Source organism: Pholcus phalangioides, unplaced genomic scaffold (genome assembly GCF_987345545.1).
Source record: "Pholcus phalangioides strain wild (caught in Gottingen) unplaced genomic scaffold, Ppha-v1.0 ptg000009l_1, whole genome shotgun sequence".
NCBI lineage: Eukaryota > Metazoa > Arthropoda > Arachnida > Araneae > Pholcidae > Pholcus > Pholcus phalangioides.
The window spans coordinates 21,753,871-21,780,421 of NW_028301602.1; the positions used below are offsets into that span (position 1 = coordinate 21,753,871).

The window sequence follows — 26,551 nt, forward strand, 5'->3', positions numbered from 1 at the left end:
ACAAATATTTGAATCATCATTTTTTCTATACAAAAATAAATTCTTCGTGAGAATAATTTTTCGCAAACCCCGTTCAAAATCACCAATTAATTGAATTTTTGTTAATTATTTTTAACTATTTACGAATTTATGGGGCACCCTGTTTATGATATTGAAAGACAATACAATGATTTACATATCTCTAGTTCTATTTTTAATGCAAATTTTGAAACATTAATGTTGTCTTTTAAATCAAATATTTCTGAATGGATGTCAAATATTTTGCTTCATTTGTTGAAATAGACAGTTTTTCTTGAATTAATTTTCATTTTAATATATTAATGCTATATGCTATTTCATCGTGCGAGCAATATGCTAATAATACTTTTTCTTATTTTCAAGTTTAAAACTTTATTTAAAAAATAAGTATCGTATAGACATGACAAAGTTCAGGTTGTCCCATAAATTCGTAGATAATTTGAAAATTCAGAAAAAAATGAAGAAATCGAAGGAAAATTTGGAGGACGTTCTTTCACGAAAAAAGATTTCTTTTGGTAGAGAAAAAAAAATTAGTTCACATCTTTGCCAATACAGAGCGCTGCACGAAAGCAAATCACTGGAATTATGCAAATCAGAATCCAATAAAGTTCAGGGTATACGATGTAATGATCATTCCTGAATTTTCCTGTTACTGAAGTTACATAAGATTGTCATTGAGATGTTGACATTAGTGGATATAGTACTACTGTATTAGTGAAGTAGTTTTTCCTCAGCCATGAATCACCGGCTGAAGCTTTACGAATGTTTCGGACAAAGAAGAGACTGCAGAAAGTTTAGGTCCAATCACTCCTGCCGGACTGGCATGCAGCACCCTCTATCGGAAAATGTGAATTAATTTTTTTCCCTATACCAAAAAATTTCCCTTCGTGAGAAAAACTTTTTGAAACTGCATTTTTAAATACATCAATTCCTTTAATTTCTATGAATTCATAAACTATTTACAGATTTGTGGACACCCTGTATATAAAATTGAAAACATATGTACACAATTTGAAATTAATCAATTACAACGTATATTTTTGATAATAAATAATATATTTTGGGCATTTTGTGCATGTTAAAAGGTATGAAACCCCCTTAATCATGAATCGGTTGATCACACATTTGCTACGTTTAGTTGAATACTTGAGACGGAAACCTAGAAATAAAAAAACATTTTTTCTCTTTTCCATGAATGTCCATGTTTATATGAATAACCATAAAACACAAATATGTACATGTGTGCATATATGATTTCATTTTCCAAATATATCACAAAAGTGTTTTGTGTAAGAGATGAGAAGAGAAAATCGCTCTTAAGCTCGCCAAATAGATACACAGAAAATTATTATTTTTCTTTCTTCCTTTCATTCACATGTAAGCTATCTCATCAACGTGTACCATCGGTATCTCGACGAACGTCGGTGGACACACCGTGTCCATCGAATGCCGAAGAGCGTTCGGCATCACGCGAAGCGTGCAACGATCTTGTGACACGTAGCTCGTAAAACCAAGGCTCTGCCTTCTGACACGGGGCTTGTAGAGGGCACCGCTGAGCTGCGGGGATATGTGCTCCAATATTCTCCAAGAAGCCATCCTGAACTCGGCGCTCCTGTAGCCGTACACCCACGGATTCACCGCGGCGTTAGACAACAGCAGTACGCCCAAGTAGACCGTGGTCATGTCTTCCAGAACGTTTCCCAGCATGGCTATCTGGAAAGGCAGCCAGGTCAGCAGGAAAGCTCCTACTGTAATCGTCAGAGTTCTGCCGTACTTAGGCCCGTGGCACGGGTGCTGGCCGAGAGTGATCTCTGAGCTCTGTATTGCGAGGGCGTGAGACCTCGCGACGGCGTAAACGTACCCGTAACTGGTAAGGATAAGGGAAGCGCACGGGAAAAATGTAGTCATAAACAGGAGGATCCTCACAACAGGAACGACGGCTATCACGAACGAACACGGACGTCCTGGTTCCAATCCGTTTGCTGAAGCGTACAGTAGAGGGAAGAAGGACGACAAGAGGGAATAGATCCAGAACATGGCTATGTATCTCAGAACGGACCTGTGCGTGATGATGTTGTTGTATCTGAGTGGAGACGCCAGGGATATGCAGCGATCGACAGCAATCGCCGTCATGCTCATCAACGAAACGGAACACAGCAAGATGAAGAAGCAGTAAGGTAACAGGCAGAGGATCACAGATCGCACGTGGTTTTTTGAAAACTCGAAGTACAGTCCCGGTGGCAGGAGAATCCCCACCCCGAAGTCCACAGAAGCGAGAGAAGCGACGAAGTAATTGCTGGAGCTCCTCAACCTCTTGAAACGATAGACCGACAACAAGATGAGTGCGTTGCTGCATATGATGATCGGAGCCAGGATAAATATGATGAGAATCGCGATGGAAACGTGAGCGTGGTAAGCTCTTGACGTTGATGAGGTCTTCAACGCCCATTCCATGACATCGATTCCATCACCCGTTGTCGTCATCGTAGTTAGAAAATCTTCAGGGATGATCTTCGGATCGCCTCTATTATCCATCCTCAGTGAGGTCATGTTTATCAGGGGACGGACATTGCTGGTGGGACTGCCGTCCTCGAGAATACCTGAAACGAAATTTTAATAAATTTCAATTATTTTCCTCACATTATGAATAGAAAACTGGTACACACATGGGAATTTCCCCTCATTGCGAGATGTGTACTCACGATCAATTTATTCTATTTTGCTGCTTATTTATCCCCCAACTAGCAAAAATACCCGTCGCTTCCTGGGTTTTCTTCAATTACTGGGAGGATAGAAAAAAAACGACAAACCATTATAAAGGAATAAACTGTTATACATAATACTGGTAGCATCAAAGAAGTGACAAACCATTGCAAAGGCATGTGCATGTACGAAACATGCATGATGTTATTGTTTGAAAACCGTGACAACCAAAGTAAACATTCCGAAAATGATTGTTGAGGCCTAGAAACCATTGTTGCCCGACAGTTTTTCGCATATTTCAGGCATTTTCCCAGCTCTGGTGAACTTTTAAAGTAGCCTATGGTTCAATCCCGGTCCTGTTTGGTATATATGCAAAATTTGGCTACGATCGGTCTGAAATTGTAGATTTGTTAAAGAACAAACAAGCATACATATTATATACATACATACTTTCACATTTATGTATAAGATATCTAGAAACACAGTCGAGTCACATTAATGTGACCACCTCCTATTTTTGACGGTAGCGGCAAAATAATCAATGACTTCACGTTCCATCAGCAGTACCTTATTGAGTACTACTCAGACAGTGGAGTAGCTGGAACCGTAGCTGCTGCGGGTTCTTGGGTAACCACGGAAATTTGTGGCATGGGTCCAAGGACCCTCACGAATTGATTCAGAAATCAAAGTTTCCTTATATGAAACTAAAGACGGAACACCCTCAGGTTCGAAACACTTCCAACGTTCCCTGCACCCAGCTCGCTTATTCTCTGTCTGGGCTACGTATAGTGGTTATTATGAGTCACATTAATTTCATGCTTTAATGTGCATATTATGTTATTTGAAAAAAATTATCGATTTTAATCACGATACATTTCATTCAAGAAAAAAAAATTATATTATATCAGCTGTCAGAGATTCTATTTTAACAAAAAATTTACGTATTCATAACTTTGAAAACAAAATCAATTGTTCCTAAAATTTAGAAATTTAGGTGTGAACTAACCGTGTTTCTGTAAGAGAGATTTTATTCATTGATGATTTATAATTGTCTAAGAAATTTATTTTGTTTATAATAGCATATATATTTCCAAATGCACACATAAATTCCAATTAACATTTCACAGCTAGCATCATCGATAATGGAATGGAAAGGAATAAAAAAATGTTTTCATGAGAAATAAGGAAACCGCGGAATTCGACATATTCCCAGTTGAATATTGTTAATTAATGATAGTGCGGGGAATAGGTTTCATGTATCAGTAGAGAAAAAAATATATATGTTTTAATCTCAAGAATTCCACTAGGAAAAACTATTTTTCATTTTAATGAAAATGTGCAACATTACGTGTGTAAACAACATCAACAATTTTTCAAGTTTCGAAAAACATTCTAAGAAAATTCAAATAATATTTTCTAAATATTTTTCTCCCCATTATTTAGGCTTCCGAATGGCGACTTGTCATGCAAAGTTGCACTCAAAAAATTATTTAATTCATGCAAAAAAACTAATAATTTTTTTGAAGAAATTTTATTTCATTTATTTTAGATTCAAAATGAATATTCAAAAAATATTTACTAAAATTTAAACAAACTCAATTTTTAATGATATTTTTAAACGACTTCTTATTTTTTTTATACTCACTAATGAATGATAAATTCAGTGTTGGTATTTCTAAAAAAAAAAAAGATATCCTGCAGAGAAAAGATATTTCTGAAAACAAATATATGTCATAAAATATAGGATGGACGGAAAGTCTTGGGCATGTTTTAAAAATGCTTAAAAAAAATCACCCAATTGACTCAAAAAGATGCTGTCGAAAATATATCATATGCTGTATCACAAAGAACTCTACATCGCACATACAAATGTAAAGCATAAATAGTGTATAATTAATGTTTATGATGATTTGTTTTATACCACATCTGCATTTGCGAACCATTTCAAATGTAATTTGATCTAATACAAAATACAAATACAACGCCACAACAGGCAAATTGCCCAACGAGGTGGCTGACTTAAGAACATCATGGATCCCCGAGCCATTTTTTGGAGGCCCTACCTACCACTGCTACACCACACATGCACCCCCCCCCCCCGCGGAACCCCCAACGAATTGGTACATGCGGGAATGTGCGTGTACGTGTAGTGAAACCTGACGTGAAGTTTTTTTTGTTTCTCTGTAATGCTTGTTATGTGTAGTGCTGCCATCTGTCACCAGTTTTTCTAACTATTAGTGAAGTGCTATGATTGAATGATTTATCGTTGTAGGACTGTTGATCTCTGGATAATCTCTTGGATAAATACTTTATCCTTTGGTGAATTTCAGTGCCGTCAGAGACATGGAGAAGAACGCTTATACAAATACAAATACAACGCCACAACAGGCAAATTGCCCAACGAGGTGGCTGACTTAAGAACATCATGGATCCCCGAGCCCCTACCTACTACTGCTACACCACACATGAACCCCCCAACGAATCGGTACATGCGGGAATGTGCGTGTACGTGCAGTGCAACCTGACGTAAAGTTTTTGTTTCTGTGTAATGCTTGTTATGTGTAGTGCTGTCATCTGCCCCCAGTTTTACTAACTATGAGTGAAGTGTTATGGTTGAATGATTTACCGTTGTAGGACTGTTGCTCTCTGTGGCGAGACTTTTTAACGGGGAGATCGGCTCGCATTTGCGCCTTGAAGTTGGGAACCACAGAAAACCAACTTCAGCCGACCACCACTGTGGGGTTCGAACCCGGATCCTCGCATCGCGAGTCCGTCACTATAATCACTCGATCACCACAGCTACAAAGGAGACATTCTATCCGTGACTGAAAATTTGAACTATTTTTCTTTTTAATTTATCAAAAAAAACCTATGCCCAATATAAACCCTACCTATGTGTGTCAATTGCTTGATTTTTTATTAAATTTTTAAATGCGTCTAAGACTTTCCATCCACCCTGTATATGTTAAGAGATATACATATTAATATGGAATGTGCAAATCAATAAGAAATGAGTTTTAATCACCTGAATTAATCAGGTACTACAGAAAATATGCAGGCTTTACCAAATTATACAGGCTGTGTTTGAGCAGCCGATGTCTCTGCAACTGACACCCGAAACGTGCTTTAAATTGTAATTTTAGTTTTCAAATGACGTGTGCCTACTTAAAATGCCATAAACTTCCCGAAGGATCGTGCACGTGGAAAAGTACGTGAAAGCAATCTTTTCATGTGGACCCCTTCATATTAGTGAAACGAATCTTCCAAACGAAAAAAATCCAAATATTTTAATGTATGGGGAGGGGGTGCACGTGCTCCGGGAGCCTTTTTTCTAATCTTAATTAGAGAAAAGGATGTAATATTTCGGTAAGAAAATAAAAAATATCGAGAGAAAATACCCTTTATATTAAAAAATTGCAGTTGATTTAATTTTTGAAGGGTGGTAACTCGAAATTTCTCGAGAAGAAAGTTTTTACGCCCCCAAGCCTTTTGTGCCCCCCTCCATAGACTTGTTCTGCGTACGTCCCTGAGTGGAAGTAATCTGGAAGAAAATTTCCAGTTCAACATGGGTTGATCGTGTTCAAGTGATAGTAATTGCGATGATGTTTGGCGCTGAATTTCAGCTCACGACGCAGCTGGTTTGTGCTTGCGCTTGCATCCACATCAAGTAAAATATTCGTTAGCCAAGGCAGTCGAAAAAAAGATTTCCGTTAACCGAAGTTTTCGCAAGCCGAGGCGTTCGTTAGCCGAGGTATAACTGTATTTCCAATACCTTATACATATTCATAAAGGATGTAGCTCAAAATTAATTATCTTCTGATAATAATTTTCTTGTTATATTTTGACTCAATTTTACTCGTTTTTTTTACTCTAGAGACCGATTTCTTGGAAGAAAATAATTTTTGTTTCTCGAATGTCATGCATAAATTTATGGCAGTTTCACAAAGTTGATCTGAAAACTGTGGATGCGACAGGTGTTGTATTTCCTGTCTTCAAACAAACATGAAATCCGAAAAAAATTTAAAACAATCAAAAAATATATTCCTAATAAAGATCTGTACACATGTATTATAGAAAACTCCTCCTGCATTCCATATCCAATTCTAATTAAAATTCAACCAAGCATACATGCTTAAGGGGATTATAACTTCCAAAACTGAGATGTAGTCAATATAGTTAGTTCATTATATAATCCTTAGTTCAGATAAAAAAAATACATGCATCAATATTGGTTAAGATTTATTTCTTTCCAAGGAAATGAGAAAATTCTGAAATCAGATGAGAGACTGCATCTGGTATGGAAAACAGTATGTACTAGACTCAATATTTGTTATAAACCGAATTTAAAATTATCAAAACATACATAAATAAATAAGTACAGTCGGCCCTCGATATTCGCGGTTTTCGTATTCGCGATCCCTTTCCCAGTTTTTTGGAAAACGCTGTTGTGCAGGAATATTTCTCATACTGAAACAAAAGATATATAAATTGTACATGTTTACTAAGGGTAAAAAACCTGTAAACGTTATTTCAGTGCTTCTGAAAAAGTTTCTGAAAGTGAAAACTTGCAAGGAGAATTCGAAATATTGACTATGGTGGTTAGCTTGATTGTTGATCACTAATCCTAGATTTATTTCTTCCAATAATTCTAGAATTGTTTCTTTTATTAATGCTAGAATCAATAGCCTTTCAATGTCTTCAGCATTTTCTGAAAATGATCTGCGGACCACGTCAAAAGAATCCTAGACGTTGAAGACCCTTGGTTTAGGGTCTGTGTTATTCGCGGATTTTCCGTATCCGTATACAGTCGAATCCCTTCATAACACTAGACAAACCACTCAGTTATAACGGAATTTCGTTATAAAGGAATTCCAGATTTTTACGTTGTTCCTATGTAAACATATATAGGGGAGGTTAGAAAAGTTTTCGTTAAAACGAGATTTTCACTATAACGGTATTCGTTGAAACGGGATTCGACTGTATTACGTATATCCCCTCGGAAAATAACCTGGTCGAATGTAATAATAAATGTACTAATAATAATAGTGGTACGCTATATAAGAATAAGTACAGTATATATCGATATGTGATTTTTTCTTTTATTTATTCGTTTTAAGTCTATCAATTTTTGGAATATTTCATGCAGAAAAAAAAATGGCTACCTGGACTTTTATGATAAGCATTTATTTTGCATTTAAGGATTGTTAAGGAAATAAATTTTTCAGTGGAATATAATTTAGAGATGTTTTCGTCGTTTGGAGACCCTGCGTGGAAAAAGAAGACAAATCCTATCGCTGAAAAATATTTGCATTCCTGTGGAATATAACAAGACATAATAAGCTATCCGAATATAATTAAATTTACTCACACACGCAGGTTTATTTCTTCATACATATTCTGAAGTAAATTTACGAGAATAACGGCGTCATAAACTGAAATTTGTGACGTTGGTTCTCGATTTGTATCCAACCCTTATCATTTGTCGAATGCTTTACAAATATTCTATGGGACTTGAAATATGAATCTCAAGTATACCGGTAATATGTATGAATTTTTTCCTTTCGTACGTATAGAGTTTCATGCAAGGAAATACATTTTTAGTTCACTGAAAATACTTATGTATTAGTATGATATTGAATCAAATAGCACATATACAGCGCACCACAACAATTTGGACCGGGGGTGGATGAACGTTTTTTTAATCCGTGCCACAATCAAGATTATTTTCGATGCCCGTGCCATCTTACGAACAAACACCAACAAGACCATACGTCCCATTTTACGGGACACGAACATTCTTCTTGTTTGTACAAAATATCATTCGGCTGTCCTCTAATTTTTGCAAAAAATATTCAGCTTGTCGCTCCGCTCTCTTTTGAGTTATAAAATATTTTTGACTCATAAATTTGATTATCGCTGTACATATTGTGTATGTATGTTCGTTGAAAATTCATCTCACCTACACAATGTTGGGCATAGACACCAGAGGCTGAACACTCGGGGTGCTTGAGCCCCTCAATAAACTTAATAAGAGGAGCTTATTCACCCCCCCCCCAAAAAAAAAATTTCATGAACATACAATTCATGTCTTCCTTGCGGAGGGTCCCGAATCTTGTACACATGGGGGCAGTCCAGCAACTATGCGCAAAGATGCAAAACCGAACACAAACGCATTGAATAGAAAGTCATCACATAATTATTATTTTAAGAGCTCCTAAAATACTAATTACAGGTTTGGCAGCCTATCATTCATATGAAAATGATTGCTAAAAAGTTGGAGAGTTTTTTATTTAAGAATTGAATAGAATTTCTCTAGTTTTTGAAAAAGTTCGCGCCGCTGGTTGGCCATCCCTGGTTTAGAGACGGTATTCCGAATATTCCGATTCCGAACGGTAATTTTTTTATACTCACCGAGAGTTTGGCACGCTAACTAATTGTTGTAGAGCTCCCTGTGGTAACAATCTTTTCCTGGGGTTATGCCACCGTTTCTGTTGTACCCCTGTGTCAGGAAAGTTTCTGACAAGGACGAACCGGTTATCGAACTCGTGGTGCCTCTAATCCATCCATTGGTACTTTAGGCGAGTATGCTACCGACCTGGACTACCGTGCCCTACAAATGTGTGCCATATGAACCAAAATGACATTCAGTTATTTTCATCGATAAGAAGTGGAACTTAAATGGGTAAGATAGGATGAGGATAATACCTGCACGATTTGTGCAAGATTAATTGTAGTCATATACAAGGCGGTGGTTCGGCTGCATTTCGCTGCAATGACAGGTACCAATAGCCTCCCTTGGAGGTCGCCAAAATGCTCAGCATTATCTACAGACACTAGAGTATAATCTATTACCATCTGGTGAACTTCTACCTGGTCTTCCAGTAGGACTTTCAGCAAGGTAATGCAGGCAGTCTAGTTTAATGCGCAAAATAGTGAAGTTCTCGACTGGGCAGCATGTGGGCCCCCGATCTCAAACGTATTTATAATCTTTGAGGGCATTTATCTAGAGGTTTATGACAATAATCTATACTATTCGTCTGTAGAAGTTCTTGGAGCATTGTTTGAGAGTTATTGCCATGATTTTGAGCCGCAGATAATCCAGAACTTAACTTCTTGGGTGTAAATCTGCTCAAACTGACTTATTAAGGGGAAGATACATCTACCAGACCAAAATTAAATTTTGGCTGATTCCCAACCCTATGGGCCGACTGTCAGCATAAAAACTGGCAATGAAAACCTTTGAAAATACATTTAACCAGATTTTTAATAATTTTTATTTTGATTGCCATATTTTGGGTTGATTGTTATATACAGGGTGGGTGAAAAGGAATAAATAAGGAATAAAAACCGAAAAATAACCGAAATAAAAAACGGTTTGCAGGGTTAGCATCGCTAGGTCACGGGAAATATTTTTACAGGAAAAAACCCCCTCAAGAAACAGCTGATAGGTGGCACTGGTACGAGCGACTTCGGTGGAAATATGCAAATGACATGGTTATAAGAACTTGCAGAACTTGCGCTAATAATCCACAATCAGTTCACCGTTGTAAACCGTGTATGTGGACCTGCTGCACTCTACCGTTGCTGGATTTGTGACTCGCCTGCAATGTGTTATCCCCTGTGTGTGGTTGTAGTCACGTGGAACACATACTTCTGTAATAAACGATTTGGAGGCATTCTGTTCGTTATTTGCATATCTTTTCTTTGACTTCTGCACGTCAGCACCACCTATCGCCTTTTTTGAGTTATTTTTTTCCCTGTCAAAAAAATTCCCGTGACCTAGCGATGCTAATCCTGCAAATCGCTTTTTATTTTGGTAATTTTCCGGTTTTTATGAATTTTTAAAGTTTCTACGGACTTTCTGCCCACCCTGTATGTTATTTTTGCTTATTTTGTGATTATGCTGTCAATCAATAAAAAAGCCTAAATTTATTACTTTCAAAATAAAATACATGTTCACCCTAGTAAGTGGTAAATAACTTGAGATTTTGCAATTAGTAATTATATAAAATGCCTATAATGTGTGATCACAAGTAGCATTTAAACTTTTGCGGTGCATTGTAAAATTTAAAACTGACGCTGCAAGGGTTTTTTTTTCTGTACTTGGAGCATTGAAGAATTACCAAGCTTTTGTGATGGAACAAGCCGCTGTGTGGTCGTGTGCGGACTCCTATCGAGAGGATGCTGGTTCGTACCCCGTTAGCGGCACAGCAGTGGCCAGCTGAAGCTGGTTTCACGTGGTTCCCCAACTACGAGGAGAGAATGCGACCCGGTAAGGCATTGAAAGAAATCTCTCCGTGGAGATCAGGCAGATTTCCAACATGACCCTTCATGTAAAATATACAGTCGACGTCATTTAATGTGATCACATCGGGACTCGAGGTTTCTGATAACAACCACCGAATAAGCATATCCCAAAAAAATCCCGTTTGCAAGTACAGTGACCAGTTTAGTCAAACGGGACGTGTGTTAAACGAGCATTCGTAAAAAACGGGACAATCCTTCTATTTTTTTAAAAATTCCGAAACGGGACTTTTTTTTTCGCTCAAGTTAGGAAAACCTGCGTTTTATTAAATATCACGCGAATTACGATACTTTTGAATGTGCATTATGTTATGTCAAGGTGACCATACGTCCCGTATTTCCCGGGACAGTCCCGGTTTTTCTGTTTTTTTGGCTGTCCCGACTTTTTTTTGCGAAAATGTCCCGGTTTCTCACGTATTTTCAACGACGCCAACTCGATTATTTATTCTTCAAATCAACGATAAAAATTATCTTTCTAACTCAGAAATTGCATTACGGTAATTACGACTACGCAGGAGTTGGCGGCTTTGCATACCTTCTGCCATCATTTTGGTGATACTTGGCAATGCCCCGTATTTTCCCGTATTTCGAAGCTGAATTTTCCGTATTTTTCTCAAGCAAATATGGTCAGCCTATGTTACACATAGATATCTTGAGGAAAAACTCTCGAAAAAAGAAATTTGAATCCGGCTAACTGAAGAAAACTGAAGAATGAACAAAAGAAAAATTTTTTCATACATTTACCTTGAATATACGTATAGAAAGGCCATTGCAAAAGCAGCACTACCGGTACATGTATCACAACGAATACTACGGATTGCTTTCGACAATGTTTGCAACAAGGAGGGGTAAGAGAACACTTTCTTGTTTCCTGCATAGTCTTGCAGGCTGATAACGATAACTTACAAAGAACAAAAATTATTCTGCTTGAACCTTATCTTGGAAATCCGCTAAAAAAAACACCTTTCCATAGAAACGATAACATCCGAAGTCTCGATAACTATAAACGAATTTTTCCCATGTAATAATATTTGTCCGTTAAGTTCTTTGCAAAATTGATAAGAATACCCTGATGATAACACTATCCACGATCCTAATACGCAGCGTTGGCTGTACAAATAAATTTTTATTGTATTCTGTGTACATGGTTTTATGCAAAGAAATGCAATTTTAATTCCCAAAAAATGGACGTATTCTTATGATCTGGAGTTAGCACAAACAAAATTACTTAAGAACTACTAAAAAAGGAAACTACCCCTGCCGGGGGGGGGGGGCGGCTTTCCACCTATTTGCAGCATCGTGCTAGACCAGTGATTCTCAACGTGAGCGTTAACGCCGCCTGGGGGCGTTGGAAGGTTCCAGATTGTTGTACCACTATAAAGGTAGAAACATTGGCATGCTGGTTTTGGATTCCGCGAGTTGGCACCGTTACGGGTCCGTCAGAAACCCGAATTATAATTTTTTTTTTACCAATCCCTAACGGCACCGACTCGCAGAATCGGAAACCAGCGTGCACCATGTTCGCAACCTAACACGAGAACAAGCCTAGCTCTGATTATATAAATACGTTGGGACGGTGGGGGGCACGTATTTACACACAATATGTTCCTCGATGAAACTAATTCGTTATAAATTCCTCAGTTTACGAGGTGCATGTGTGGTTTAAGTACAGGGTGGTCTAAAAATAATTTTGCTGACAAAAACGATCCCCTAGCGACAGCAAAAATCAACGAATGCGAATGAAATTCGAGAAAGTTAAAAAACCTAGCTCTCTCGTGGTTATGGGGTCACATCATCGAAAAATTAAACTGGCAACATTAACTGTCATGTATTGCTAATGGATCGGCACTATGAAAAACCATGAACGGCGTTAGAACACCTCTTGAACAATAAACGCCGGCGCAGGACGCAGACGGAGAAAAAAAAAGGTATTACCAAGGTTGTTGGTGCACTAACCACTCGGTAAGGGACTTCCTACGGTGATAATGTTATCTGCATTAGTTGTTTCCACATGTTTTTTTTTTCTTTTTTGTCTTTTGTCTGCATCTAACGTCGACATTTACCGTGCTATAGGTCACGTTCCAACTCTATTCATGTTTTTTTTTACTGCACTGATCACTTAGTAACGCATAAACGTGACTGTTGACATTGAAATTTTTCGAAATTTTACTGCTGTAATCGTAACCACGGAAAATAGGTTTTTGTTGCTGTCCTTATTCTTGAGCGAATATACTCTCACAAACACTTATAGCTCTAATATCATTCGCGTTCGTTGATTTTTGCGGCAGTTAGGGGGCTCGTTTATCAGAAAAATCATCTTAAGACCTCCCTGTAGTAGGATACACATGAGCCTGGTTTACACATGCAATATTGCGGTAGCGTTGGGAGTTCTGGCATCCGCTTGACGCGACTTTTTTTTTCTCGTAGGGAAAGAAGAATCAAGAAAAAGAGGAAAAAGTACTTGCACAAAATTTTACAGGGAATTTTTTGCGGGCACAATCCCCCCCCCCTTTTCCCATAATCCTTTGCGATTTTTCCTTATTGCGGACAGAAGAAAACCGAATTTTTCATTCCCCATGTAAACGAAGCTATTGGAACTCCATTATATACAGTGCACCCCCTTATAAATGTTTTCAAAAAATGTAATGAGCAAACCACTGTAAGCGGGAAAACGCTTCGGACGGGAAATCTCGATGTGTATTAGTTAGAGTTGGAACCACGAAAATAAGTCGTACTAAGCGGGAAAACTCTTCAAGTGAGAACGTTTTATAAGCGATACGCATAAATATGAATAAAATAATCTTATTCCCAATTCGATCTCGTTCATTATCCGATATTCCATGCTGTTTATCAAAGAAAAATATAATTGCTGTATCTTATTCAGAAATCATTATTATTTTCATATGATCATGTGAAATAGGTTTGTTAAAATATCTTTATAAATACAAATCATGGTTTGTGATAAACTATAAATAATGTAGTATGATGATTAATGATTTTCCATGTAATAAGAATTTTAAATTAAAAATAAATTTTTTTATCCCTGGGAATTGATTTAGATGAGTAATGGTGATATTTAGATATAAATATTTTATCAGGCTCTTTATAATTTTTCATCATTTGGAAATGCTAATTTTCTGTGATTATAAATATGTAGATATAACATTAATCATAATTTAAATGAAGAATTTCTGAAAAATAAAGGAAGCACATTTTTCTCTTGGGTATTAAATGTTTGCAACAAATTTCCTTTGATTTCATTAATTTGAATTATAGTTGAATGAAGTACTATTTTTTAAATAAAATAATAATTCAAGTCGAATAATATATACTTTGAGGAAAATAAGGTGGTTAAAACAAGGTTTCTGTTTTTTTTGTCAAAAAAACTATCGTAAAGTAGCTTTGAATTGCATTATATTTTTGGTTTAATACCCGTTTACTCGTATACTCTTTGCGTTTCGTTTGATATTTTTAACATTTTGTTTTTAGAGATCTATTTATTTTGGAATGGAATTAAGCTACAGTAACATTAATTTACTGAAACAACCAAAAACTTGACGAAGAAGATTTAATTCAAAAATATCATCCATACGCGAATTACTTCGGTAGAGATAAAGGAAACATTAGTAGGCCTATAACGTTGAAAAATTTGTATGTTAAGAAGACATAAATCATTCAAGATAAAATGTTTAATTAAAATCTTTTAAAAAAAATAAGACCAATGAGATTTAGGATTCACAAAATTTCTATGAAAGGACTGAATTCGAAAAATTATTTTCCTACAGAATTTTAATTATATATTAACATCCGTAATAAATAATTGTTAAATTGTAACTGTTAATTATATTAAATCCCTACAAATGTTATTGTCCTACATTTTAGTAAAATGTAGTGCTTTTCATGCTTTTATTATAGTTATGTTTTTCATTCAGGTTTTCAGGTTTGTTATCGTCTTACGTTTTAGTAAAATGTAGGACGATAACAAACCTCAAAACCTTAATGAAAAGCCACTGAGAAAATATGTTAAAAACCGTAAATAATATGAATTATTCGGAACGTTACCAACCAACGGATATGCTGTTGAATATATATAGAGTGTCCCATAAATGTGTAAATAGTTTAAAAATTTATGAAATTTGGAGGGAGAATCAGTATTTTATAGTATTCAATAGTAAGTATTAATTAGTATTTTATAATATTTATTAGTAAGTATTAATTAGCATTTTAATCAGTATAGTTATTGAAGTATATTTGAATGTGATCTGCAAAAAAATTATTTTAGAAAAACTTCTCTGCTATAAATTTTTTTTTTTTTGTTAAGAAAAAAAACTAGTTAAATTTTTAGTGGACAGAGAGCACAGCGCAAAAGCAAACCACATTCTAGATCTGAACCTTTCTTCAATCTCTAAAGTGTCCAAAACATTCATAAAGCTTCAACTGGTGATTCGCGGCTGAGGTAAAAAGATAAAACTACAGTAAAAATGATTCAGCCACCAATGTGAATAATCACAATGAAAACCTCATTTTAAACACCATCGACAACAAAATTCAAAAATGAGCTGATAATCGTACACCCGGCATTTTATACGACCCTGATTTGCATATTTCTATTTGTTTGCTTTCGTACAACGACTGACTGAAACTACAAACGTTTAACTTCAAAATAGTTTTTTTCCCTTAATAAGAAAGAAGAATTATCCTCATGAGAATAAATTTTTCTCTATATAACCGCATTAGAATATACAAATTCCTTCAATTTTCATGGATTTTTGAATTGTTTACGAATTTATGGAACACCCTGTAAAACATATTCGCTTCAAATCGACAAAATTAAGTAATTAGCAATTAACAAACACTAATTTCGTAAACAACGTTCCATGCAAACAAAAATCAATGAAATTTGAATAATAATTTGCGAGAAAATTATTTTTTTATGCTTGATAAAATTTCCGATATGGAATTATTGAAAAAAATAATCGTGCGTCAAAAATCATTTTTAAGGGTCAATTATGATTTCTCTCACGCTCCCTTCACCTAAAACTTCACAAACTCGAAATCTATTTGAGTTTTTTATAGTAACACAGAAAATGAAAACAACTCGTGTTGACGATGCAATTCAATCATCGAAATAATTCAAACCAATCTACATATGTAGCTCATCTCATATTAATTGATGATTTGTAAATATATATATTAGCCTCCGATTTTTCTTTTTGAAATTCGCTCTGGATATATCCGAAGAAAACTAATTTTTATATGCATAAAATACGCTTCCTTAATTTTCCTCTGCGATTATATTGACTGTTTCACTCTAAATTTTTGTATACACATTTTTTATTTTACATTTAAAATCAGTTATAAAGACCTCGGTTATAACGTCAACAATTCGTCGTCTGGATTACTACTACTAAGCCACACATGTACCTCGTTCATATTCCTCTGCGGAACTTCTAACGAATTGGTACGTGTTGGAATGTGCGTGACCGTGTTGTGAACCTAACGGGAAGCTTGTTTATGTGTAATGCTTGTTATATAGTGCTGTCATCTACCACATCTTTTTCGAACTATGAGTGAAGTGTAATGTTTGAAGATTTTACCGTTGTAGGCCTGTTGCTCTCTGTGGCGAGACTTTTTTAATGAAGATATCGGCTTGCATTCGCACCTCGATGTTGGGAACCACAGAAAACCAACTTCAGCCGACCACCACTGCAGCGACGAGTGGGTTCGAACCCAGGACCTCGCAATGCGAGTCCGTCACTATGACCACTCGACGTGGTCTGCACTGGCAGCGACGTGCTCACATGACAGGTTTTCGGGAGGCTTATTCTTTCGTAAATTTACTTTTTGACGCAAATTTCGTGAATTTCCACCTTTTTTGAATTACAAAATACCCCATTTTCAGGGAATTGTTTTGATGAAGTTTGCGCCAATCCTTATCTTTACTAGAAACGGTGATGAAGGTATTTTACACAATTAATATGACCACAAATACATACTGGTCTCTATTATTTGCCAATATTCTAGTTGTTTCTGCCTTGAAATGCATTTGAAATCAATGCGTATATTCTTGTGTACTGTTTTTATTACTAAGCTCATATTTGATGATTTCTCTGACAACTGGTAATATTTTGGTGAGAATCGGCGATATCTGGGCTAACCATATTTCTGTGGTGTTTGGTCAGAACATGATAACTCCAAAATCACATTTTTGAGACATAAGAATTTTTATTGTCATTTAAAAATCAAAAATAAAGCACACCGCACAAATACAAATGAAAATATCATACATTAGCATGTTTTTTAGCCGTACGCGCGTATTTGTACATTCATCTCACTTGTAATTAGTTATAATTAACAAGACTTACTTTTAGATCAAAAAGTCATTTTTTGGACATATCATGTTCTGACGAAATACCACAGATTTCTTCGAAATAATACGGCAAAATGGGATTTTAAATATGTAAAAATATGGGTCATCGCTAATTCTTGCCAAAAAAAAATAATGTCAAAATTAAACAAAGCTGCCAACTATTGCATGAATCACTGAAAAATCATGAATGGCAAAAACAAAATATTACTGTAAATTGCAATGGGTAAAAATGAGTTCCATGAAACCAAACGTTCGCCATGACAAAATATGCGAGATTAATATTCTTATATAAGTATTAATTATCATAATACAATTTATGAGTTGAAAAATTATTTTAATCAATAATTTCAATAAACAGTTAATGAAATTAGGCTTCGATGAAAACACGTGAAAAAACGGGACACTTTTTTAAAAAAGTCGGGATTGTCAAATATACGTTAAAAATACGGGAATGTCCCGAGACATACTAGACGTATGGTCACCCTAGTCATATCTCTATTTATGACGCCAGTTTACCGTTTTCTCTCAGTCGAATATGGCCACCTAAATCAATGAAATAAATGCTCAATGCAGAGCATTTGATTACGACATGAATGTCGCTCTCCACTTGTTAATACAAGATATGCAGAAGACTGGATGTTGTGAAGATATTTATTATTTGAGATGTTAATTTTTTAAGGAAGGGAAAAACTCATCTCTGCCTCTACCGGGAGTCGAACCCAGGTCCCTCAATTGCCGGACGAGTGCTCTGACCACTAAGCTACAGAAGAGATAGAGATTTTCCTTCGCTAGAGCGTATGTGTGCTGAACGGAACCGTGCAATGGACGGTGAACCGATCAGCTAATAGCTCATGCACGACGAGCCACCAGATGGCTATATATATGACATGAATGTCGCTCTCCACTTGTTAATACAAGATATACAGAAGACTGGATGTTGTGAAGATATTTATTATTTGAGATGTTAATTTTTTAAGGAAGGAAAAGGGACCTGAGTTCGACTCCCGGTAGAGGCAGAGATAGTTTTTTTCCTTCCTTAAAAAATCAACATCTCAAATAATAAATATCTTCACAACATCCAGTCTTCTGTATATCTTGTACATGTGATTATATTTTTCGTCTCGAAAACTGCAACTTCGGTTGTAACGACAAACATTTACAGAATCCACGATGTTGTTATAACCGAGTTTAACGGTATTTCGTTAATTTTTTGGTACATTTTTCGAATTTCTTATCGTTTCCAGTTTTTAAAGTTTTTTTTTCCTGCCTTTTCTCTATCGATTTTTTTTTTCCTGGAACAAATCGATTTCATTCTTCTTCGTTCATTTTCAACATCAGTCAATTTATCTTCTTTTTTTTTTTAATTTTCTGCCAAACGATCTTTCATATTCATTTTTTTTTCTTTCAACATTCTTTTTTCAAGTGTAAAACGAGAAGAGAAGAGAATATAATTCTCCCATATTTCCAACTTTATCCTCCGTATGAGTTCGAAAGTCACCAAAGTATCTCTTTTTAAACTTTTTCATCTCCAGTCTCTACTTCATACATTTTCTCGTCTAATGGCGTCAATAAAAATTTATTACTCTCTGCCCACGCAATGTCGATCGTTCACAAATCGTCGTTTTCCAAAGAAAGGGGGGAAAAAAAAAGATTCCATTTTCCCGCACACACACATATATATATACACGGTAAAACTCGGTTATAACGAAATTGAAGATTCCACGAATTTTTTTTCGATATAAACAAGATGTCATTACGACCGAGATTGACGTTTTCAAGACGTTTTGTTTGGCTTAAAATATAATCAGATGAAATAAAATACTGCGTACGAAGTTGTTGTTTCATCATACTGTCGTCGTTGTTGACCATGTTTGATCGAGAAAAATACGGGAAATCTCACAGTGAGAAATGAGGTATATCTGTTTCAGTAAATGTGATAAATAGATTATATATAATAACATTCTATTATGCATACCTAAAAAGCATTTTTGTAGGTTTGATAAATTTCCTTAATTTAATCAATTTTACTGGTGATTATGCATAGCGTAGTACACAAGCGTCACGTCGTTGATAAAAATGCTAATCGTACTATATGATATACAGTCAAACCCCGTTGTAGCGTCCCTGATTTGGCTGCAACCCCTCTTAGCGTCAAATTTTTTTTGTGATTAAATTTTTCATATACATATATGGATTCACACGTGAATTTGTGATTCGATATGACGCCAAACTCGTTATAGCGCCAGAAATCTGCGAAAAAAGTGGTGGCGTCACATCGGGGGGGGGGGGGGGTTCGCAGAATTTGTTATCAATACATCGGGGTATGATCGCAAAATATTTGTTATCATTATAACGGGGTACGATCTCAAAAAATTTGTTATTATAACGTGTACGATTGTAAAATTTGTTATCATTATATCGGGATACAACTGTATTCATCACACATACTACTTCACCAAACACCAACTCTGGCCATATCGCTATATTGCAATTTACTGCCATTAGTGAGATGGGTTGGAAGTGAAGGCGCTGTCTATCGGTGGCCGCCTCGAGTTCGTTAGGGAAAATATCTTATCCTCCCTTGGGTTCGAACCCGGGACTCTGACAACAACTTTGACGATGGTAGACGAGCATCTTACCACCATGCCACTCGGGCACCTATCACACATACTAGACTCATTTGTAATATTTTTCATATTTACCAAATTCACCAATTAAACTAGGATATTATGCATAATCACATATAAAGGCGATAAATTTCAAATATTTTTTTTCAAATTTACTAACTACACTTGGTTATTATGCCTAAACTCAGGTAAGAGTGATAATTTTTTTATTATTTAATCAAATTTATCAATGACGCTTGGATATTATGCTTAATCTCTGGAAAAACTTATAAATGTTTAGAAATTTATCAACTTGGCAAAAAAAAAAAATGCTTGGTAAAAAAAGTATGCATAATAACCATTTTGGGGGGTGGCAACATGGCGGCTAACGATGAAGACGCCAGTTTTCATGCCTCTTGTAAACAGTTGTTTCAGACGATTGAAAACGCATTGTTATCGAAGTGTAATATGAATAATCAAACAAGGGAAGATGGAAGGAATGCTTTAAGTGAGTTGAAAAGCTTGATTACCATTAATTTTGAGCGATTAAAGTCTGCTAATTTTCGCAAGGCTTGTGAAGAGTCCCTTCTCAAGGCCGTTGAGAGTCGTACCTACGCTCAGGTGTGCACTGTGCCGCCATCTATCGCGCCTTTAGCAAAACAAGACCAACGATCGTCACAAACATGCGATTTATTTGTCAGTTCAATTGAGGGCCAGAAATGCTCTTCGGACGAGGTCAAAAAACTTATCAAAGAGCAAATAAATCCGAGAGAGATGGGGATTGGAATCCAAGGACTGAGAAAAATTCAAAATGATAAAGTTGTGATTAAATGTGTTTCCGAAAATGACAGAAATAAGCTCCGCGAGGCCTTGACGAAAAGATGTTCCAACTTGGTCTCAGAAATACCGAGGGGCAGACAACCATCGATCTTGGTCAAGTATGTGCCGAATTCTGTCAGTGATGAAGAGCTAGTCCAAGTAATGTTTGACCAAAATCCGGAAATATGTTCCTCTGACAGTGACAGCAAAGAATCGAGGTTCAGATTTGTGTTGAGGAAAAAGTTCAATGACTCGAGACATGTTGTTGTCAATGTTCCTGCGGCAGTCCGAAAGCGATGCATACTACAAAAATGTCTTAGATTTGATTGGTCGATGTGCACTGTTGAGGACTTTGTTGTGATGAATAGATGCTTCAAGTGTTTGGGCTACAATCATAAATCTAGTGAATGTAGAGGTGTTCTTACATGTTTTAGCTGTGCTGGTCAACACAAAAGTGTTGATTGTGATAAGAAAAATAAAAATGTTTGTGCCAACTGCATTCGTTTTAACGCAAAAACCAAAAATCCATCCAAGTGTGTGGATGTAAATCATAAACCATATGACAGCTGCTGTCCGACTGACAATTTTATGAGAAATCTTACCCTTTCTCGAATCCATTATGAATAATAATTTGAATTCAGGATCTTGTCTGCGAGTTGTACAAATTAATTTGCATAAATGTAAGAGAGCTACGCAGCAACTTATTTTAAACATGGAATCTGATGACATTGATATAGCTCTTATTCAAGAGCCGCATTTTTTCGCAGGCAGTCTTCCGGGGTTTCTTCCCTCTTACACAGTTCATTTTCATCGGTCAGCGGATGTGGTGAAGGCAGCCATCGTCATCCGATCTAAGAAAATATTTTCTTTTCTGGATGTTCGTAACACTGACTTCAACATGGTTACTGTACATATTTCAGTTGAAGGCATAGATTTCTCTCTTCTTTCTTATTATTTTGAACCAGCTAAAAACATTGATTCGGATCTCGGTAAACTCTCTTCAACTCTCTCGAACATAAATGTTTCTCGACTTATTTGGGGGATGGATGCCAACAGTAAATCAGATCTGTGGCATAGCTCTAATACTGATTCTCGAGGACTCAAACTCACAAACTTCTTTTGCACATGGCATCTTGTTGTTGTAAATGAGGACTTTGGCCCAACTTTTGTTGGTAATCAAGGAAGCAGTTACATCGATGTCACTGTTGTCGGTCAAGAAATTCTTAGACAAATCATAAATTGGAACATTCCAGATATTGATTCAATGTCTGATCACAGAATGATTGCTTTTAAAATACTTCTCTCAAATAGAAGAAATCCGCTTCCTCCTTTGATGACGAAACTCTTTGACACCAGGAGAGCAAAGTGGAGCCGTTTCAAAACCTTTTGTTCACATTTTGAAAAGGATTTCGTTCGAAGTCTACAAGAATGTTCTGATCCTGAACTGTTGGAGGTTCTAGTCGAGAGACTACGAGACTTAATCATCAGTGCAGCAAATGATTCTATCCCGTTTAAGAGAATAAGAGAACACATTGTTCCTTGGTGGACAGCTGAAATTTCTTGCCTGAGAAAGCAGCTTAATGCCATTAGACGAAGATTCCAAAGAGAGAAATCTCTGCTTATTAAAGATATCTACAAGAGAAAATACCTTGAAACCAGATATACTTATAACCTCAAATTAAAGGAAGCAAAACTAACCTCCTGGAAGAGATTTCTTTCTGATATTGACACTCATAATGTTTGGAGTAAAATTTACAAATCAGTCAAAAACAACTTTTCGAGGACCGTTGAAATATCTGGTATTGAAATTTCTCCGGGAGTCTTCACGGCAACATATGGACAGTCCATCAGCGCAATCATTGATAAGTCTTTTCCTCCAGACGAGAGAAATGACGATGATGATACTCACAGAGCCATCCGGTCCGATGCTGCACTTCCATTCGAAACAGCTGATGATGTGCCTTTTACGCTTGATGAGGTGAACGGTGTTGTTAAGAAATTGAAACTGGGGAAGTCTCCGGGTCCTGATGGAATTGACAATGACATTATTAAGCATTTCCACCAATCTTTCCCGACGCTATTGCATCTCTTATTCAACAAATGCTTACAACTCAGCGTATTTCCTCTGTCGTGGAAAATAGCAAGGGTAGTACCTATACCGAAAAACAGAACATCTAAAACTGAAATCAATAATATCAGATGCATCAGTCTTTTGTCTTGCCTGGGCAAATGCCTGGAGAAATTATTCACTATGCGTCTGAGATGGCATTTCTCGAAGACGGGTCAACTGAGTGATGACCAGTTTGGATTCACTCCTCAGCGCTCAACGGAGGACGCCGCTGCGCGTTTGTGTGATGTCGTAAAGAAGGGAAAGATGAAAAAGATGTATACAATTTTATGTTTCTTAGACTTCAAGGGAGCTTTTGATAACGCTTGGTGGCCTGGGATCTTGCACCTGCTTAGGAAAGGTGGAACTCCAAAGAACATTTACTTGCTGGTCAAAAGTTTTTTGAAAAATCGTTCAGCAGAAATTTCTCTAGGCAATGCTTCTCGAGTCTTTTACCCGGAAAAAGGATGTCCGCAGGGATCGGTATCTGGACCCCTTCTGTGGAACCTAATAATAAATGACCTCCTGCGTGTTCTTTCAAATCACGAATACTGCTCAAAGATTGCTTTTGCTGATGATCTGCTTTTGATTGTTCAACGGAAGAAGTTTACTGATGCTTGCGGAACTTCTCAGGTAATTCTCGATCTGGTTACTTCTTGGGCCAAATCTTACAAGATGGAATTCAATCCTGAAAAAAGTAAAGTTATGATGGTGCATAAAAAATGTCCGGATGGAGGTGGAGTCAATGTAACTCTGGATGGCGTGGCAGTTGAAGAAGTTGAAGAAATGAAATATCTAGGAATCATTGTCGACAAAAAATTCCAGTGGAAAAAACACATCACATACCTCTCTAGGAAATGTGAAAGTGTTTTGAATGGCCTTTTGAGAGTATCTCAGAATACATTTGGATTGAAATCTGATGTCTTGTGTTTAATATACAATCAGGCCATCGTTCCTATTTTTACATATGCTTCCAGAGTTTGGGGTGATTCCCTGAAAAAGAAAATAAATCGTAAGAATATTCTGAAAGTTCAGCGGAGATTTCTTTTGAGAATTGTTAGAGGATATCGTTCAGTTAGCTACGAGGCACTATTTGCTATTTCTGGGCAAACACCTATTGACATCCTTATCCTCTACAATAACGAGGCCAAGAACATATTTTCAAGAAATTGTGATGACAATTCCCTTTCGGGTATAGTACCTTTTTCATCTCTTCCGCACCCAGCGACACGAGCTGCTATCGCACTTGTAAATTACAATGAAGAGTCTTTTCCTAAGTACGATCTCATCTGTTACACTGATGGCAGTAAAATTGATGGCAAAGTGGGTCTCGCTTACGTTGTTTATAAGCAAGAGAATGAGCTCCTGTTTCGCCAATTCAGATTAGAAAATAACTGTTCTGTTTTTCAAGCCGAGCTCCTCTGCTTGAATCTTGCCACCAAGTGGATTTCATTTTGTGTTGGAAACGATAATAATAGCGCGCTGATATGTTCAGATTCTCTCTCTTCTTTGCAAAGTCTACAAGATATAAATTCTACAGAAAAACTTGTGGTGGAGACACAATGTCTTATAAATGATCTTAAAAAGAAAAAATATATAATCGATTTCACACATGTTCGAAGTCACTGTGGCATCACTGGGAATGAGAGGGCAGATGATCTCGCACGGTCTGCTACACTTCTTAATGTCATAGAAAATGTGAAAGTCCCAAAATCTCACTATAAATATGTGTATCGACACAAATCAATCCATCAGTGGAACACAGAATATGTCAGTTCCAAAAATGCCAGGCCGGTAAAGAAATTCTTCCCTTCGATTCCGGCGAGAAGGAAGTGTTACCATTTCTCCACAAATTTCCATCTGACCCAATTTATTACTGGGCATGGGAATTTTCAAAGTTATCTCGCGAGAATGAAACTTGCCAGTAGTTCGCTGTGTATATGTGGAACCAATGAAGAAGATCCTATGCATCTTCTTCTGTCGTGCAAAAATCTAACGAAGGAGAGGGTTCACTTCAGAAAAGAACTTAAGAAACTGTCTATTTCTTGGCCGCCTGCATTGTCCGATTTGGTCAAATCAAAGGAAGTCCTTCGCATTCTAAAAATATATGTACAAAATATCTTTGCGAAAAAATAATTGGATTCTATTTTATTTTTTGTATATACAATGTGTACATTCTCATTTTCCTTGCAAGTGCTGTTTTCGATTCTTGAATAATTAATCAAAATTTCCATTTAAGTACTAATTATTATTATTGTTATTATTTTTATTTTTATTTATTTATTATTTTTTTTTTCTCACTATCCTTGTATGTATGTATTGGTGTGTGTATATATATGTGCATGTGTGGATATATATATACTTATGTGTGGTCGTATATTTTTCTATTCATGTGTGTGTATTGAAATTTTTTATTTTTTTTATTTTTTTTATTTATTTATTTATTTATTTTTTTTCATTGCATTGATACCATATGGCATTCACTGGTGCAATAGTGCGCTTTGAAGTGCATTCGTATATTGTTATTGTACATACTGATCTGATTTTTCCTTTCTTTTGTATTACGCTGTATTGCAAATTTTGAGTTTCTTGAACCGTATATGTTTGTTGTTGTTACTTACGTTTGTAAGCCTCGTGGCATACTCTGTGGAACACGGGGAGTTGTTTCTGAAGGACCCAAATAAAAAAAATAACCATTTTTATCACATTTACCGTAGCGTATCGATTCTTTTCGAAAATGATGCAAATTGTGGGCGAAACAAGCTGCCAAATATTGCTTCGCTTTGGCAAGCAATCAAAGTAAGATAATGCTTTAAAATGTATTTCACTAAAATTGTTTAAAGCATGTAAAATAGTATGAATAGATGAATTCATTCATGATAGAGATGAATTTTTTTAGCTGTAGCCATATTCATTATAACACAATTTATAAATTATTCAAATAACTTTCATCCCTGAATTCTAGTGATTGAAATACGCTTCGTTAAACAAAACGGGACATTTTTATGAACAAAAAAAAGTTCAAAATTATGGGAAAATACTAGAATGTCAATGGTCGAGTCGAAAAGCGTCAAACATAAAATAAATTTTAATTTTTTTTCGCATTAGTTATATAACAGAACAACAGGTAAGCTATTGCCATAATGTGCTAAGCTCTAATTCTAGGAATTCCTTGGGGAAATTTCGTTATATCCGAGGTTGATGCGTTATCATCGACGTTATAAGCAAGGCTCATTATTACTATTATCGATGGAATCAACCGGAAACACCTATTATTTACGTTATAGTTGTGGTATCGTTATAACGGAGTTCACTGTATCCAACGTTTGATAAACAGTTCCCCTGTTCAAGTAAGTCGATACATACTACACCAGTGTTACTCAACCGCCGGGCCCTGACATCATTCATACCGGGCCGGCGAGTGATCAGCGGTTTCATTTCTCCTCATTCATTTTCCGTTGGTCTTGTGTTTGACCGGGCCTTCCACTCACGAAAATGAATGAAACCGGGCCGCGGGCTTGCCAAGGTTGGGATCCACTGTATTACACTGCTCAACAAAAATAAATAAATTTCAAGTCCCCAAGAAGTTTTGCCTGTTTTGTGGTGTATTTATATGGCTGCTGA

General features: G+C 36.3%; 1 protein-coding gene across 1 annotated transcript in view; it reads right to left on the reverse strand.

Moving 5' to 3' along the window:
• Positions 1 to 1,364: 1,364 nt before the first annotated feature.
• The window catches only part of LOC149082525 (adenosine receptor A2b-like), a 64,728-nt gene continuing 39,541 nt past the window's right edge, over positions 1,365 to 26,551 (reverse strand). The window contains exon 2 of the mRNA XM_089236879.1: positions 1,365 to 2,618. Within this exon, the coding sequence (XP_089093005.1) occupies positions 1,390 to 2,618 (1,229 nt within the window). The 3' untranslated portion in view covers positions 1,365 to 1,389. The remainder of the gene's footprint in view (positions 2,619 to 26,551) is intronic.